Source organism: Pseudopodoces humilis, chromosome 3 (genome assembly GCF_049639895.1).
Source record: "Pseudopodoces humilis isolate 2021_Gansu_Grassland_sample_001 chromosome 3, ASM4963989v1, whole genome shotgun sequence".
Classification (NCBI taxonomy): domain Eukaryota; kingdom Metazoa; phylum Chordata; class Aves; order Passeriformes; family Paridae; genus Pseudopodoces; species Pseudopodoces humilis.
Window position 1 is genome coordinate 62,062,729 of NC_142202.1, and position 16,290 is coordinate 62,079,018.

Below are 16,290 nucleotides of genomic sequence, written 5' to 3' on the forward strand. Positions count from 1 at the left end.
GGAGTCCTGCTCGTTTTATATAAATCAGGGCTACAATAGAGGGGGTTTTGTTACTCTCGCCTCCCACTCCTGCATAATTTGAGCACCATGCAGTAAATGGGAAGGGATGGCTTTATGATTACAGAGCAGAAGCAACTGGCTTTTATTTTGTTGACAAAAGTAACTTTTTGATTTGCAACAAGCCACCTAAACTAAACTTTTCTTTATGACATGTTCTTTAATGGAGACCGATTCCTCACATACGTTGCCTGCTTAGATTTTCAAGCAGTGAATCAGTGGAATATTATGCATATCTGATAGAAAGACACATTATATCACGCTGGAATAAATACATGGATAAAATTCAGTGTAGTTTTTGACCACTGTCACACTGCTTGTTTTCAGAAGTTTACACTTTCACTTGCTTCAGTGTCTTGAGTGGCACAACACAAATGTTTTCATCCAGTTCAGCAACTCCTGATAGGAATTGTGGTTTCCTAATCTCACAGGAGTCAGATCAACATCTTTCAATCAAAACAGGCTTCCTAGAGAGAGCATGTCAGAACCAAGCAGCCAAGCTGCAAAAGTAGGTCAGCTGAGTTATCCCAATAAGAAGGGGAGAGCATCCTGGGCACCGAGTACAGCAGCCAGAGCATCTACACAACCACTGTAATGTGCCAGACAGACATATCTTCAAAAGTCTGAAAGCTGTTTACTGCAGCAACAACAGCAGAAAGAGTAAGACAAAGTTAAAAAGCAGATTACCACATAAGCCAAAAGACGTGGCAAAAATATGGAGAAAGGAGTGTTATTTGCATTGATCTTCAGGAGAAAACAACAATCAGTATTAGCATCTCTGTTGTTTCAAGGCAAGAGAACAAGGGCTGTATCTGCAAGGCAATGTCTTATAGGATGAGATTTGGAGACTGAATGTTGCAAATTATTATGGAACTTGCACTGAAGAGCAGTGCAAGTGCTAAGAGGAAAGGAAACTATGAGACTACACTGGAGAAACTTTCTGGCAGTAGGACCTATTCAGCCACTTAGCAGTGCCTCAAGAAAAAATTATCATTCCTGTACACCTTCAGGTTATTTGTAAGGGTGCCACCACAGTGCAAGCCGATATGCTGTACTGAACAGTATTAGCTGGGAGAGGGATGCTGGAGAAGCCCTCCCTAAAGGATGCGCCAGTCGCACCTCCTCCTGCTCCTCCTTGGCTCGGCGGTGCCACCCGCCGGCTGCCGGCATTAACACAACGCCGCAGCTGGAAGCAGGAGAGGAGCTCCTCGCCGCACCGCTGCGCTTCCACCTTCCTCAAATAAACCAAGTCTTTTAACCACTCTCTTGGCAGGGATAACCGCCTCCAGCTCTGCACAGCCTTCAGAAGCCGTGTTGGTCCTTCCACCGGAGAAGAGGAATTTACTAAGTCAACAAAATCTTCCTGACAGCATTGGTGCCCGTGGGAATCTATTAAAAAGCACAGCATTCAAAGTGGGAGTCAGGATGCCACTGCACTTACAAATTCAAAAAGGCAAACACATTCACAAGCCTCTAATGAAGGGACGTGGTGTGCAAGGAACAAATTATAATGAGATGTTATGTTCCTTCCCCCATCTTTTAGAAAAATAAAGAAGGATTTATTGTCCTGTGAAATATGAAAGGGAGATTATTCACAGGACAGTGGCCTTCATTCTGTTAGACTGACAGACACAACTCCTCTGGCCTCAAATCATCTAATGACAGAACTTCCACTAAGCCACAAAGCTTGGGCGTATCATGGAAATCTGCAAGGCTGTTGCTACATTTAATACATTTTTCTTCTGAGAAAAACATTTTGATAAAGTACAGAAAGCATTTCTAGAAAAACAAAAAGAAGTAATTCCTGTATCAGGTTTTCATAAAGTTAGAATTTTACAACTGTTTGAGTTGAAAGGGACCTTAAAGATCATCTAGCCCCAAGCTGTAGGCTATGTTCTAGACATTAGTCAAAGCTGGATAGTTGGGCAGAAACAGACACCAAAACTCTCAAGCCCTTCAGAAACATCAATAATGGGACAAGTCAGAAGGGAAAAAAGACAGGGAAGGGGAGAGGGGGAAATGAGAAATATGCATCTCAGACATTAAATAATTAAGACATATATGCATGGATAATCCCTCTCAGACACTTTCATATTAAAGTATATCAACAATGAAAAGATAAAGTCTTTACAGATTTGGAAGTACCTTCCCACCACTGCAGCTGACACATCTTCCAGGAGAGAATTGCCGAATGTACACCTGTGTCCTGGGGTGACTTAATGATACTGGTATCCCCAATCGTCTGGTTTATGTTATATATTAAGTTCTGCACCTTTAAGACTGGCTTTGAGAGCAAGAGAGGGAGAAGAAGAAGCGCGCAGTTTGTGTTAAGGAAAAACATCACTCCCCCAGAGTTCTGCCCCAGCTGGCAGAACTCAGCTCAGCGAGACAGAATGGTTTGTCCTCTGCCACGCTATACGCACGTAAAAGGCAAACTACTTAAACAAGTCCAGGTCTTTCAGACTGCTGTGGCTGCACAGACAGCTCTCAGAAACTACTCAGGATGTTGGCAAAGGTGGCAGCTTTCTGGAGAGCAGCAGTAACAAACAGCTAAGCAGTTAACACTGCAAGCTATAGCTGCAGTGGGTGAAGGAACTATAAGCCATGTAGTCCAGCGTCAGGGCAACTAGCAATTCCACTGAAAAGACTTCATTTTGAAAGCTGCATGTGGAGCTACTGCACTTGTTTCACAATCAACTCTTTTCTGTTTCTATTTAAACTTTCACTTCTGCAATTTGATGCTCTGGTTGGGTAAAAGCCTTTAGGAACTACCAAAAGAAGGCGTTTAAAAAAGAAGGATGTTTTTGCCATTTTGGTCTGTGCTCAGCTCAACAGCAGCATTAAACTATTTCTCAAAAAAATTCTGTATTTTTGCAGAACCCAGAAACTCTGTGCACCTACATGAAGATCAGTAGCATTTCAAGTCAGTCTGTAATGATGCTCACTCATCAATGATGCTTGTCCACATGAAACCAGGAACAGTTATGAAAAACAACGTAAGTAAAACCTGAGTTTGTACTGATTGTTGGATCACAACTCAAAGACAACTCAAAGACATCAAAAACATCTTTACACTCTCCTTAGCTAGCACTGCCACACTCTTCAGTGACAGGGAGTGATCCCATTGCCCCCCATCTCACCACCCCAAGTGACAACTGTTGCAGAATTTTTAAATGTAACTCCTGAAAAACATGAGAAACAAAATTCAGCTGCCTCACAAACCCCTAAATTCCTCTAGGTACAAAACAACAAGTACTTCTAGCAGAAGCACTTTACTAGGAATGCAGAAGAAGTTTATATTTTCATGTTTGGGGTTTTTTATATCAGCATACTACCAAAGCAGAAAAAATTTACAGGTTTGTTCATTAACAATTCTCCAGTTTTCCTTTTACAGATTTCTAGAACAACAGTCAGAACTTCAGACAGAGAAGAAAGTTTTCTTTTAGTTCTCAAATTATGATCTCATCACATTCAAATCTGTCACAAGTGCCTGATCAATAAATCACTGTAAATCCTTCAGCTTGCCAGGAAGCATTACTCTAGGGTTTATCTTCTTTATAGCAAGGCCTATACTGCCTAATAAAAAGCACTCTGGTTATTGCACGACCCACTCGGTACATAACATTCTCGCTGCAAATTTCTTTTTTTTCTCCTAAGAAGGACTCCATCCATGCACACACTGTGTGAGCAGTAAAGAAGTCTGCTTTAGGGATAGCTACAGTTTTCTGTTCAATTTCTTCTCTTTGGGAAAAGATTCCTTACAAGATGGAACCAGAGTTCTCCAAATCTAAGAATTCATTTCCAACAAAATACCAAGACAAAATCTGGAATGAGAAGTATTTCATAAATCACATTTAAAATCAGTTAAGAGTATCTAACTAATTACAATCCAGAACTGCGAACAGATGTGTATATGACTCATATATTAATATACAATCAATATTTTTCTGAAGTACTTGCAAAAAGAAAATCTAAAAAGGAATTTATAATTAATTGGGATACTTAGACAGCTGGGGGGTGAAGGGGAAACAAGCCATCACGCAAGCCCTTTAACATCTTGTTTAAAAATATGTAGTTAATTTACTTACTTCCTCACACTTCAACAGACATACATGAATATGAATTAAGACAGAAGCCTTAAACAGTATACATCAATTTATGAAAGAAATAGCCCTGCCAAGAAAACTGAACCCCATAAAACATTATCTTAATAATCTTAAAAATAACTAAAATAAAATCCAATAATAAATTAACTGCTGCCTATAACAACACTGAATTTTAGAAGTGAGAAACAAGATATAGGTATTTTTGTGAGAATGCAAATTTTAATTAAGTAGCAGTTATTTTGAACTATATAATTCTATTTGCTTTTATAGCAAGGATATCCAATTACTTATCCTTTTAAGAAAGGCCTACAGACTATGAGAAACATTAGCAAGCTATCAAAACAAACATATTTTAAAATACTACAGCATTAACGTAACTCACCAGTACTATAGTATCTTTTAAGTTCTGTGCGTCTGATGTCTTTCAGTTGATTGTACTTTTTCTTTTTCTTTTCCTTGTCTGGAGCAGTTTCCTTTTCCCCAGGAAATTTACAGTTTTCTTCAGAGGAACTGATTTGCTCCAAAATAACTTTACTTTCATCATCTTTCTCAGAAGGTGTTTTGGAAACAGGAGATCCAGGGGAATTAGCAGAGACAGCCTCGGTGGTTTGTTTGACTTGCCTTTTCTTTTTCAACCTGTGCATAAAGAAAAGAAACCCATTTTAAGATTTAGCCAAACTGTAGAGACAAGTTAACTCACTTTCTAAACTGATCTTTTTAAAAACAAATTTCATATCAGAATTCCTTACAACCCTTTAAAAATCACACACTGGGCATCAGGAACTTGGTAACTAAGATGATCCTACCTCATACTCCTTCCATTACACTGTAATCTCAAGGATACCTTCTCAAGAATAATAAAAAAGGTAGTAAAGTTTTTACTGTTTACTGAAGAGAAGGAACAGGGAAAAACAAACAAACAAACCAATGAAAAGCTGGGTTTTTTTAAAAGGACCATACATCTAAATATAAAAATAAGATACTGAATTCATGTTTTCAAGATGAAGCTTGGTATAAAATAAAACTGCAGACCACAATGTACTACAACACAACAGCTAACAACAATTCCACAGTCCACTGCCCTTTCTTTATAAAACCATCTGTTCTCATATAAACTTGTTACTTTTTTCCATTTTGTCCAAGGTTATCTCTTTATACTCCACAGCTGTTCTGGCACAACCCACACTAACTGGTATTCCGAGTGTCACCCAGGAGCTCCTTCTGCAACCTTACCAATGTGGCCACAAACTGCTTGTGCCAGAACATTTTCCAGCCGCCTAGATTTTTTCTGAGAGAAATCTTAATGAGCTGCCTATAAATTCTCCAACTTATCACTATAGCAACAAGAGTATTTTCTTTTCAGAAGACTTCTTAAAGCACAGTTCAAGTGAGATGGATGCTTCAGGAATCCTAACACAGAATTTTCTGCTAAATCACCATCTATAGCACTGAGTTTGCTTAGTGAGAGTGAAGACTGACTTTGTGGGTTGAGGGTCACTGTCACTAAAATAGTTCCCAGTTAATCACTGATTCATACAATACAAAGTGAAAAACTAATCTATCTAATGGTCCTCTCTTCAGTACATTAACTTATTGGTTACAAGGTACCTAAGGGAGTGAGTAGTATATTTATCTTGTTGATGCCAAAACCTTTGTTTTGTGCACAGGAAGAATTACGCATAGGAAATACAGTGAGTCACGACAAATGGGAAAAGGTTACATGAGCTCACAGCAGTAGCTTACATAAGTGAAAACTTAATGTATTAAGTTATTAATATAATGCAGGAAATTTCAGAGATTCCTTCTTCCACCACTTATGTTTATATGCTTTTCATGTATTCTTCTAGACTACAACATAAAAATAAATACACAGAGCAACTGAAAATTTTAGAAAGATGTTCCAGGCTACACACCTTTTTTAAAAATTAAAATATTAAAACCAGTTCCAAATTTAAAACATTTAGACTCAGAAGGGTCAGTTTCTCAGACTACATGTGACCAACACTTTCCAGCGAAACACTTCAAAATACAGTCTTACAAACTGTGTCTATCACACATGTATGTATACATATTTCTTTAATGCTTCCCAAAATAGGAAGATTCACATTCTGCAGCCAACCCAGTGAGGATGCTGTGGTTCCCCACTCATTCAAACCCACAGATCTGTAAGACAAGTAGTAGTAGAAGCTCGTGCTCTACCCAGCAAGAAACAGTTACTGCATATGAAAATTATGGATTCAGTCCTAACTACATATGAAAACATCATACAGGGATTTATAAAAGTGACTACATCTATATAACAAATGAAATGTTTAAACTGACTGAGTGTTAAACTAGATTAATGAAAATCTGCATATGCAAAGGAGGCCTATTTTTAACTAATAAGCCACAGCCCTTATGAAAGGCTGCTGTAGCAATCACAGAACATTACAAACACTTTGCATGCACAATGCGTATATTTAGCTCTAGTGTAAATCTTGGCAAAGCAGCCCTCTACACTGAAATGGCATATTCCTACCACGGTTATACCCGATTCCAGGCTTCTAAATGAGCCACATTCCCAACTTTTGGCTCCAGCGATTCAATGCCCTTCCTGTGTGTGTGTGCATATCACAGGATACCCAAATCATCTGCCTCAGTAGATGAGAAGTAGCAAGCATCCATTGGCACCCCATTTCTACTCACACTGTATCAGAGACTTCTGTCTTCAGATTCACAGTATTTGTTTTGATCACAAACTCTGTTAAGTAAGCTTTCTGTAGTATGAATGTAGTATCTCAAAACAACAAAAGAGCCACTAATGGAAACACAGAACCCTTTTTGGCAGGGGGAAAAAAAAGAAAAGAAAAACTTCTCTAGAGGTCAACAGTCCTTGTGACAACATGAACAGTTTCTGTACTTTCCTTAAAACATTCTCATTTGAACTGGAGTTTTCAAAGATGCCCCTGGCAACTTTCAGAACAAAGAGCTAAAACAGAACTGGTCCATTAGTGATTGAAAAAACAAAAGCAGAAAGGAGAGTCTGAACTGACTGCAATGCAAGTGACTGGTTCTTGTCTTCAGCGTTTTATCTTGCTGCATTCCCACTACTACAGCACACTGGGGGCTCATTACACAATGTACAGCATTCCCAACACACAGCTGCTGCTGCTTCTGTGAATGGACAGTGCCACCAGCATCTTTCAGGTACAAGTGATCAACAATCTGGGCACTCCATATTTTCTATTCCATCCCCATGGCCGGCATCAAATTTTCAAATGGTGCCAAGCTCCTGCCCACTGCTCTGTTTCAAGGCCATGACCATCCAACTCCAAAAATGCTAATCCTGGCATAGTAAAAAAGACTAAATTAAGACCAAGTATCCATGACATTCCAGACAGGACTCAGAGTAACTGCAACTCTGTCTAGAGTTATGATCTCTGCTTGTAAGAGGCTTCTTCCAGAGTTTTCTAAAGCCTGGTAAAAATTACCCAAACCCCTCCAATTCACCACTCCTGAAAAGCCTTGCCTGTAATATCCCAAGGAACCAAAACAAGCCTTCAACAACATTTAAAGCCATAATGGCAGCCTCAAACCTACCATGCTTTTTGACATTATGCACACTCTAAGTAAAGCAAAGCCCTGTATACATGAGACAATTCATTATTAATGCACACTGGTAGAGTGCAGCAGAGACTGTGCTATGAAGAGCACAGCTGGAGAGCTCACTGCATCTTAAACCCCATCCCCTTGAGGTACCTCCTTCAGCCTCCACTCACCCTTTTCTCTGACCTGTATAGACTGGACACACTGATCTGTATATCCCACACAAGCTGCCAGTCCTTCTCAGATTTCAAACCTGTCATCCCCTAAAGAAGGTGGGGGCTGAAAGTCTAATCTACTCTTCTCCCAGCTCTCAGGTATTTCCCTTCGTGACAAGAGCTGCTATGGACAATGGTTTTAAGAACACAATTTTTTGAATTATTTATTTTTTCAACTACTTTGGAGGATTTTGAGTCGGTTTGTTCAGTTTCTAAGGAGAACAAATCCAACATTTAGTTTTGCATGTTAAATAGTTATGAAAGTAAAAGGGAGCTGAACAACAAAAAATTAAACCCCTCAATTTGATCAGCGTCATGTTCTGCAATTAAAGCAGCCTTTCAGGCAAAACAAGATGCATAAAGTGAATTCATAGTGTTGCTGCAGAAAATGCTTGGTTTTGAGTATCAGTTGATGGATATGTTGCTTTCCACTAAGAAAGTTGCTGGGGGAGAAAAAACCAGGGAGGGCAGGATAAACAGACATCTTTACCTGTAAAAACACTCCTGTTTATGAAGAAAATCTTACATATCTGTAATTTCATTTAGACACCAGATAACATTTTTCAAGCCAATTGATTCTGACAGGCAAAACATTTCTTCTGAGTTTATACAGAGGGATTCTCTTCCAGCCCCTCAAGTGCTTTCTGAGCAACAATCAGTAAGCCATTTTCTAAGTCTGCCCAAATAAAAAGTTTACCAGCAAAAGCAAAACGTACTGCAATACAAAGACAATTTAATTTAATAAAGACTAATGATCTGAAATGGACATTCTCACAGGAGGCAGGTAAAATGCAAGGTTAGCAGTGCTTACTTAAATTAATTGCAACTGATTGTTTACTACCTTGGGCACTGACTTAGAGGAAAAGAGCTAGGAAAGATTCTAAGAAATGTCCTACTTCATCTTCCAGACCCAACTCCATTTGACTGCCTATGAAAGGCAAATAACTAGTTTTTACAATAAAACAGCCTGAATTTCCCATTACACTTACAAGGTGGTTGGTTAGGGTAAAACCAAAACTGCTCAGAGAAAAGAGGGGTGATATTATCTGCCCAACTTCTACAAGAGACTACAAGCAACCAGTAAAGCAACTCTGACACCGAGACAATAAAAACATGGAAATCTGACAGCAACTTTTTTCCTAGAAACTTTGTTTTGTTTTGCTTAACATTTATCTAATAGAAGTGTCTAAGAGACAATTCAATACTATCTCATTCACTACAAAATATTACATTCAAAGGGCAGTAGGTCCATATCATAGGATGTTCTAAAAAACTCTTGTGATAGTAAGGCATATTTTTTAATGATTTATTAGATTAATAAAGATTATAGAACATGTACAACTCTTGCTTTAGAAACAAAAGCATCCAATAAAGTGGCCCTCAAAAATATAAACAAAAGAAGCGAGAAGGGAAATCTTTTTTATCTTTCAGCTGACAAGCTGAAGTTTTCCTTTTTGGAAATCTTCCACAATGTGTATCCTCTAAAATGTGCCTTGATACCTGGCATACAATCATCTTAACATCCTGCAGAGCACAAACAGATCATGACCTTCAAATACCATGGTTTTTTTTAATCTATTTATGCATATATATACAATGAGATTAAAAAAAAACCTTCAAAACACTTTAAACACCTTATCTGTTTAGCTCTCATTAAGATTCCTTTATATAAAAATGATATGCGCCCAGTTATTTACTTCAGAATTAATCATTTTAATCTTAATTTAAATCTCTGCACTGATTATAATATATACTAGATTCTTTCTACCCTCCATGCCTTTCTCCACCCATCTGGAAGACCTAAATAAATGAAGTTCATGCCAAAAAATCCCCCATATTTACCTACAGAAATCTTACAGTAAAAATCTCCATTAGGCACCCATTGCTCTGATTTTAATCAGCCATTCTCTCCCAGCCTGCACAGATCACCTCTCTCCCCTTCATCCAGCTCAGAGCCAGCACAACTCAGCCAGCTCCTGGCATGGTTGTGCTCTCATCCCTTCCGATGGAACATGAAGAATAAGCAAATCTCAGACAAAATAAATCACTGCTGCTTGCAAAGCCAAAGGAAGTCAGACTGCTTACCAGACCATAACACTTTACCCAGACCTCCCCAGTGCGCCTACGTTCACTTCAGCACAGAAACAAATACAAAGCCATTTCACCCTCAGAAATCTTCCTACAAGTGAACAGCATCCACCCCACAAGGCAGCACACTCCATGGAACACCAGCCATTTCAGGCTGGCACATGTCCTGTTTTGGAAACAAGCAAGCCACAAGGCTGTATGTTTACTATTAAAACAGACTATTAAGGCAAATTTAAGGGAGAGAATACATCTTTTGCCAGATATTTAAAGAACTAACCACAGGGAGGAAAAAATTATTGGAAAAAAAAATCTGAAAAAGTTATCAAGGATAACCGAGTGGTTCCATTACAGTAAAAGTGTCCATAACCTGCTCACTCCAAAGGACAAAAAACAACTCCTGGAAGCTCTGATATTAGCAGCACAGGTCAAAGCTGGAAATTTCCACTTTTACTGGAACTCCTGTTACTGATTGACAATGAGTACCAGCACCACACTTCACAGATGGTCAGCCAGTAACAATGCTCAAGAAAGCTGGCATGTTTCAGAGAGTGAAGTGCTGTCCTGACAGCCCAGGGTATGTCTGTTTTCTTCCTAGTACTGCCATTAGCTTAAACACCAAGTCACTACATCTGCTTCATCATCTGTAATGTGAAGAAAAGCATTTGTAGTACAGTTGTTCAAGAATTTTAAAGACACTATATTTTCTGATAAAATGAGTTCTAAGATTAAGTAAAATATGTTAATCTCCCCTCCCCAGTTTTCTGACTTAGATCAGAGAATTTTAAATATCCCATCTAACATCTTTTATGTTTACTTAGGGGGTGGGAATAATCCCCGTTTCCCTGAGTAAAACTCAAGAGGGCTTTGAGCTGTCATAAAGTTTTTATTTTCCTAAATTTAAGACTACAGTGCTCCCAGACACCTTAAACAAACTTGCCATTGTCAAAGACAAAAGTATCCCCATCTTTTGTGTTTACTCAGCAAAAAAGTTTATGATGCATTCAGCACTCCATTGCTATGGCAACAATTTAATAAAATCTTTTCCATAGGAAAAGGATTCTGGAAAGCTATTTTGCTTGCTTTAGACATGATTCTCTCCCTTACAACCTTAGTTACTGCAAGCTGTCAAAGAACAGCCTTAGGCAGAAGGCAAAATGGAGAAATCTTTCCCTTTGGATGATTCCTTTAACTTTGCCAGAAGTTCACTTAATAGGCTTATTCAATCAGAGCAGCACCACAGAATGATTTTGTCACAAATACCAACTTGATTCTTAACACACTCCCATCATGCTTCTCCTGCTTTCCCCTGCTGACAATGCCAGATACTCTCTCCTATTGTGGTGTTCATTCATCACCCCAAACACAGGCCAGGAATTCTTCTTAAAGTGGCTCAACATGACATTCACCCTGCACTGAAGCCCTGGCAAGGGAGGATGGCCCTGCCCTGTCATCTCCAGACAGTGCTGGCTCCCAGCCATCCTCTCCCACTTCATGCCAGCCCCTCCAGCCACCACTCCCCTCCATAGCAGCTGAGTGAAACTGCAAGAAAAAGGGAACTACAGTTACACAGCACAGGAAGATGTTATGGAGAAGCTGCACAGAAGGAGTCACACCATTGTAAAACCTTTTTATTTTGACCAAGACAATAAGCTCATAAGGCTGGCTGACACACATCTCACATTTCTCCAAAACTTTGATAAACTCCTCACTCCCTGCCTCAACCAAACACTTTCCATAAAACTCAAATTCCATGAAAAAAGAGGAAGGTCCTTTAAAATTAATATTCAATTAACATATGGAAACATGCAAGAATTGAGAACAACCCTGAAGACAACAACAGGGTACATGGAAAGCTCTGGGGGATGTGCGCTGCTCCATACCGTGGTTGCTCCATACCCACTTTCTCAGATCACCTATGTAACAAAATTTCCCAAAAACAGAAAGCAGTTTTAGTATTGATTAAACTGACTGAAAACAGTCAGAAAGAAATTTAGTGCTCAGTCACTCAAATGGCAATAAACATTAGCAAGGAAGCAATAAAACAGTAGGTGAAAATCAATGGTCATTTAAAGCAAAGCTCACAGGCAATGTGCCACACACCATGCAGCAGTAATGTAGCTGGAACCCACCTCCAGGACAAAAAGTTCAAGGAGTGCTATCTTAGTATTTCTCATATGAGAAGTACTAAAGATACTAAATTAAATTCTTTCAAAAATTCAGATAAAAGTAAAATGCAGATAAAAATAAACAGCTTAGGCATGCTTTTTTTATATCTTTGCCAAAGATATAAAAAGGTACAAAGAGCAAATACAAAAATTCATCATGGCAGGGCCATGGAGAACACAGTGACAGGGACACAGTCTTTCAGTTTTGGTGGTTTGTTTCATTTGTTTTGGTTTTAGGGGTTTGTTTGTTTGTTTTCTCAGAAGGAATCTACATGGCAAACTGTTAGAAGACTGTACACATGTGGGCAGACTCTTAAAGGATACCTACATGCACTCCCTTTTTTATTGCCACTCCCCTCATTCTTGAGCATCTGTGCCTGGCCCCCAGCAGAAATCAAGAATGGTGAGTGCAACAGTAATGAGGCAAAAAGCACAGCAAACCTCCAGAGCAGGATGCTGTTCGAGGGAAAGGAGATTTGTCTCAAAGCCTGTAGCTCAAAGAAGCACCTTTAAGCCACTTCTGAAGTGCTTCTCTCTCTGCTCACCATGATTCTGGCCCCAGGAGCTGTCCCCATTCTTGCACAAACCCATTTTTTGCAGCTGCACAGGGACCAGATCTGGGAAACTATGTAGGTTAAAGGTAACCCAGCAAAAATACCAATATATGAATTAATTTTTTCAAAATTGGATTTCAAGATAAAATTTAAATTAATTTAAATTAAAAAATTAAAATTAAATTTTCAAAATTCACTCCCCCATTAGATCCCACTTGGCTGTGCTACCATTGGTGTCAACACAAAAGGAGAAGGTCATAAGCAGAGGCAAGACTGCTCCTCCAAGCAGGCACTTTACTGAGATAGTAGGGCTTGTCAAGCAACAGCCTTGGTTGTTCTCTATTACATAACTTGAGATCAGTGAAAAGAGAATGCCGGGAAGCCAAACCAGGCACACACCACACCCAACAACAGGCCCAACAGACCTCTGGACAGGAGCACTGAAGTGGTCATGGCAGATTCTTCCCATTTATCCAGAAAAGGTGATGATGGGAAATTCTCATAAACATTGGCACTCCCAAGGGCTGCAAGATGGGCAGCTTCCCCTGCTGCAAAAAGGAAACAGTGACTCTGCTTCTCCATCCAACAGCAGCAGAGAGAGAGGAAAGCGTTGCTTTCTCAGTAAAAAAGATCTTAATGCTGAGTAAGTTGACACAACTCGGTAAGTGAAGTTCACCTGTCAGTGTTTGCTCACCAAAAGAGTTGGGGTGATCCAGAATTGGCTATGGTTGAGAAGTCAAGAGACCAAAGTAAAGTCAAAAATTCAACAGTTTCTTTATTTAACTGACTAATAACAGAGATATCTTAGAGAGGGAGGGGACTTGGATTTAAAGCACCTGCCTTTGCATTAGCCTTTGCTCTTCCTAAGAAAGTTACTTTGCAAATTACCATTTAAATGTTGAGGTGCTCTTCATCACTGTACCAATCTAGCAATTTAATACAGCTGTAAACAAAAGTAGTTAAAAAAAAAAAAAAAGAAAAAATTTTTAATAATAAATAATAATTAGTAATAAATAATAAAATTGTATTATTAATATACAAGATCAAAGTTTTTTTTTTCTTTTAAAAAAAGGCACTAAAAAGAAAGCCAATAAATGGTAACTTTTATAATAACACCAAAATTATCCAAATGTCACCACATATTTCTCAATGATTCTGTTAGCAACAGCTGGAGATCACAGGATAAGAGATACTGCACACAGGCCTACAAATAGGTTGAAAACTTAGCTATTCAGTAAAAAATTTACAGCAAAAAGCACAGCAACATGAGTAAAAAAAAAAGGTTTTATTTCAAGTATTTCAGAGTAATTGCTAAAAACAAATCTCAACCAACCAACTGCCTATCTCATTTCTGTGTTTCTATTCACTGTCCTCAAACAACTTGCAACCTATTTTGGGCAGTTTAATGGCTTTCCTGAACAGATTTCCCATGAACTGGCATGCAGCACAGAAGAAATGTCCAGGTGCACTTAAGATTTTGTTACATGGATTAAAGCTCTGAAAAGACACACAGCCATCCTGACATGAGGGGAAAAAAAGGAATCTGTTGTTTCAGTGTTTAGAATAATGGCTGATACTGTCTCATAGAAACGATCTTTCATAAGTGAGAATCATGATCAATCTACACCCAGAACAGGTGTCTGCATCATCTTCTATACAAAATAATATGGCACCACTTTTTTAATACTGTAGTGAAAAGACCATTAGCCACAGGTATAAAGATGACAAGGCAGGGAAAGCTTGTCTGCATGGGACAGTCACATGGCAGGCAGCTACAACTTCTAGCAAGCATATACCTTAAAATAAGAATTTGACATTGTCTAATATTTTCCAGCAGCCATACCATTACAGTAGTGCAGTAGTCCTCAATTACATTCATAAGAGATAAAATGTATACTAATTAATATATCTTAAAACCCCTCTGTTGGTTTTATATCAAGTATTATATTATTTATGCATTTATTTTTGCCTGAAGAATAGTTCGCATTTTTTCATTTTCACTTCAGCTGAAACTTTTAACCTACAATCAAAATGTATATGGCTGGAAGGGAGAGAAGCAATTGCTTCAGGGAAAATGAAAAAGCGAAAAGTAAATCTTGCCCTCTGTCAGTGTGATGGAAGATGGGAAGACACAAGAGGCTCTGCTCAATCTCCATGTTCTCTGGACTCTGCAAGTCCATGAGGTCTCATTGCACATGAGGCAGTAGCTGAACTAAAATAATAAGGTGATGAAACCATGAAGTTACAGTGCTCCCAAATTTAATCCTGTAAGGCAGCCCTTCCGCTTAACACCAAGCGGCCTCGCTCCTTGCAGCAGCCCCCAGGCTGCAGCACACGCAGGAGGCTGAGTGCTGCTGCCTCCTCCCTGCAGATGCAGAACAGGAGGGTGGAGAAGCAGGCCAGGAGCTATCTTCAGCCTCCTGGTACTTTCAAGGATAACAAGCTCCTACCAAATCCAGCTAGCCCAAGCCAGATAAGGAAGTTGCTCTGTGACATTCTGTCCTGCTGCCTGCCATTTTGCCTACTGTTCCATTCCAATGTTCTGGGATGGGAATGAAAGCCTCCTGGCATGCTGGGTCCTACCCCTGCCATGGCAGGTGGGTAGGGAGCTGCTAGCTTCCCCTCCCCTCTGATGCTCTGGCACTTCTCCCTGCAGCCATAGTGCTTTGGACCTGCTCCCACCACTCACGCCTGGACACCTCAGCTCCTACAAGCAGCTTTCACTGTTCTGTAACACCTAACAGTATGGTTTTTCACATGCATAAAATTGCTCAAATGCATCTGTCCATGGGACCAGAGTCATATGCTGTAGTTTAGGATTGCCAAAAAAAAAATAAAAATTTATACATATATATATATATATATATTTTTTTTTTTTTTTTTTGGCAGTATTTATAACACAGAACATCTCTGGAACAACAAAAAATCCTTCCCAGCCTCAGACAAGCAGAACTGCTACATGCAGCACCTGCTGTGGTCCAGGTGGAAAGAGCAGCATCATCTTTTTAACGTTTAGCTCACTAACAGATAGTGAACATACAGATAAATCTTCTGCTTGAGAAGATTTGACTTTTAAAGATTGTCTGATTGAAACATGTGATTAACACCTTCAAGACATTTATTTATAGAAGCATTACTGAAAGCAAAAATCCATGACAGAAATGTACTGTTATGCCGAAACCATAATATAATTTAAACTAAGCTTACCAGTGATTGGCTAGCTGTTAGGCTTACACCTACTGAAATAAAAATAGCCAGTCCAGAAAAATAGTAGCAAAAGCCTGAAGTTATTAGCAGTACAATTAAGTGTTATACAAGACAAGTTCTCTGTGCCAGAAACTGCTGTCTCACAGGAAAATACTCAGTGTATTAAGACACCCAGAGAGCTGATTTATGGCTCATTTACATTACAAAGGTTTTCCAGCATAAGGACAATTATCTCCCTCCTCCCCAAATTCCTAACCACTCCTGCTGCTCTCCTTGGGATTTTCTCACATAAATCAACAGGAGGAATCCCACA

At 39.1% G+C, this 16,290-nt stretch overlaps 1 protein-coding gene across 4 annotated transcripts in view; it reads right to left on the reverse strand.

The window, feature by feature from the left end:
• Positions 1-16,290, reverse strand: part of NCOA7 (nuclear receptor coactivator 7) — an 81,557-nt gene that overhangs the window by 33,519 nt on the left and 31,748 nt on the right. For 3 of the 4 annotated variants that reach the window (XM_088053175.1, XM_005518334.3, XM_005518333.3), the window contains exon 3: positions 4,546-4,799. In XM_088053175.1, the coding sequence (XP_087909301.1) occupies positions 4,546-4,799 (254 nt within the window). Of the gene's footprint in view, positions 1-4,545; positions 4,800-13,195; positions 13,216-16,290 lie in introns of those variants that run through there. The other variant, XM_088053176.1, reaches the window with a different exon arrangement.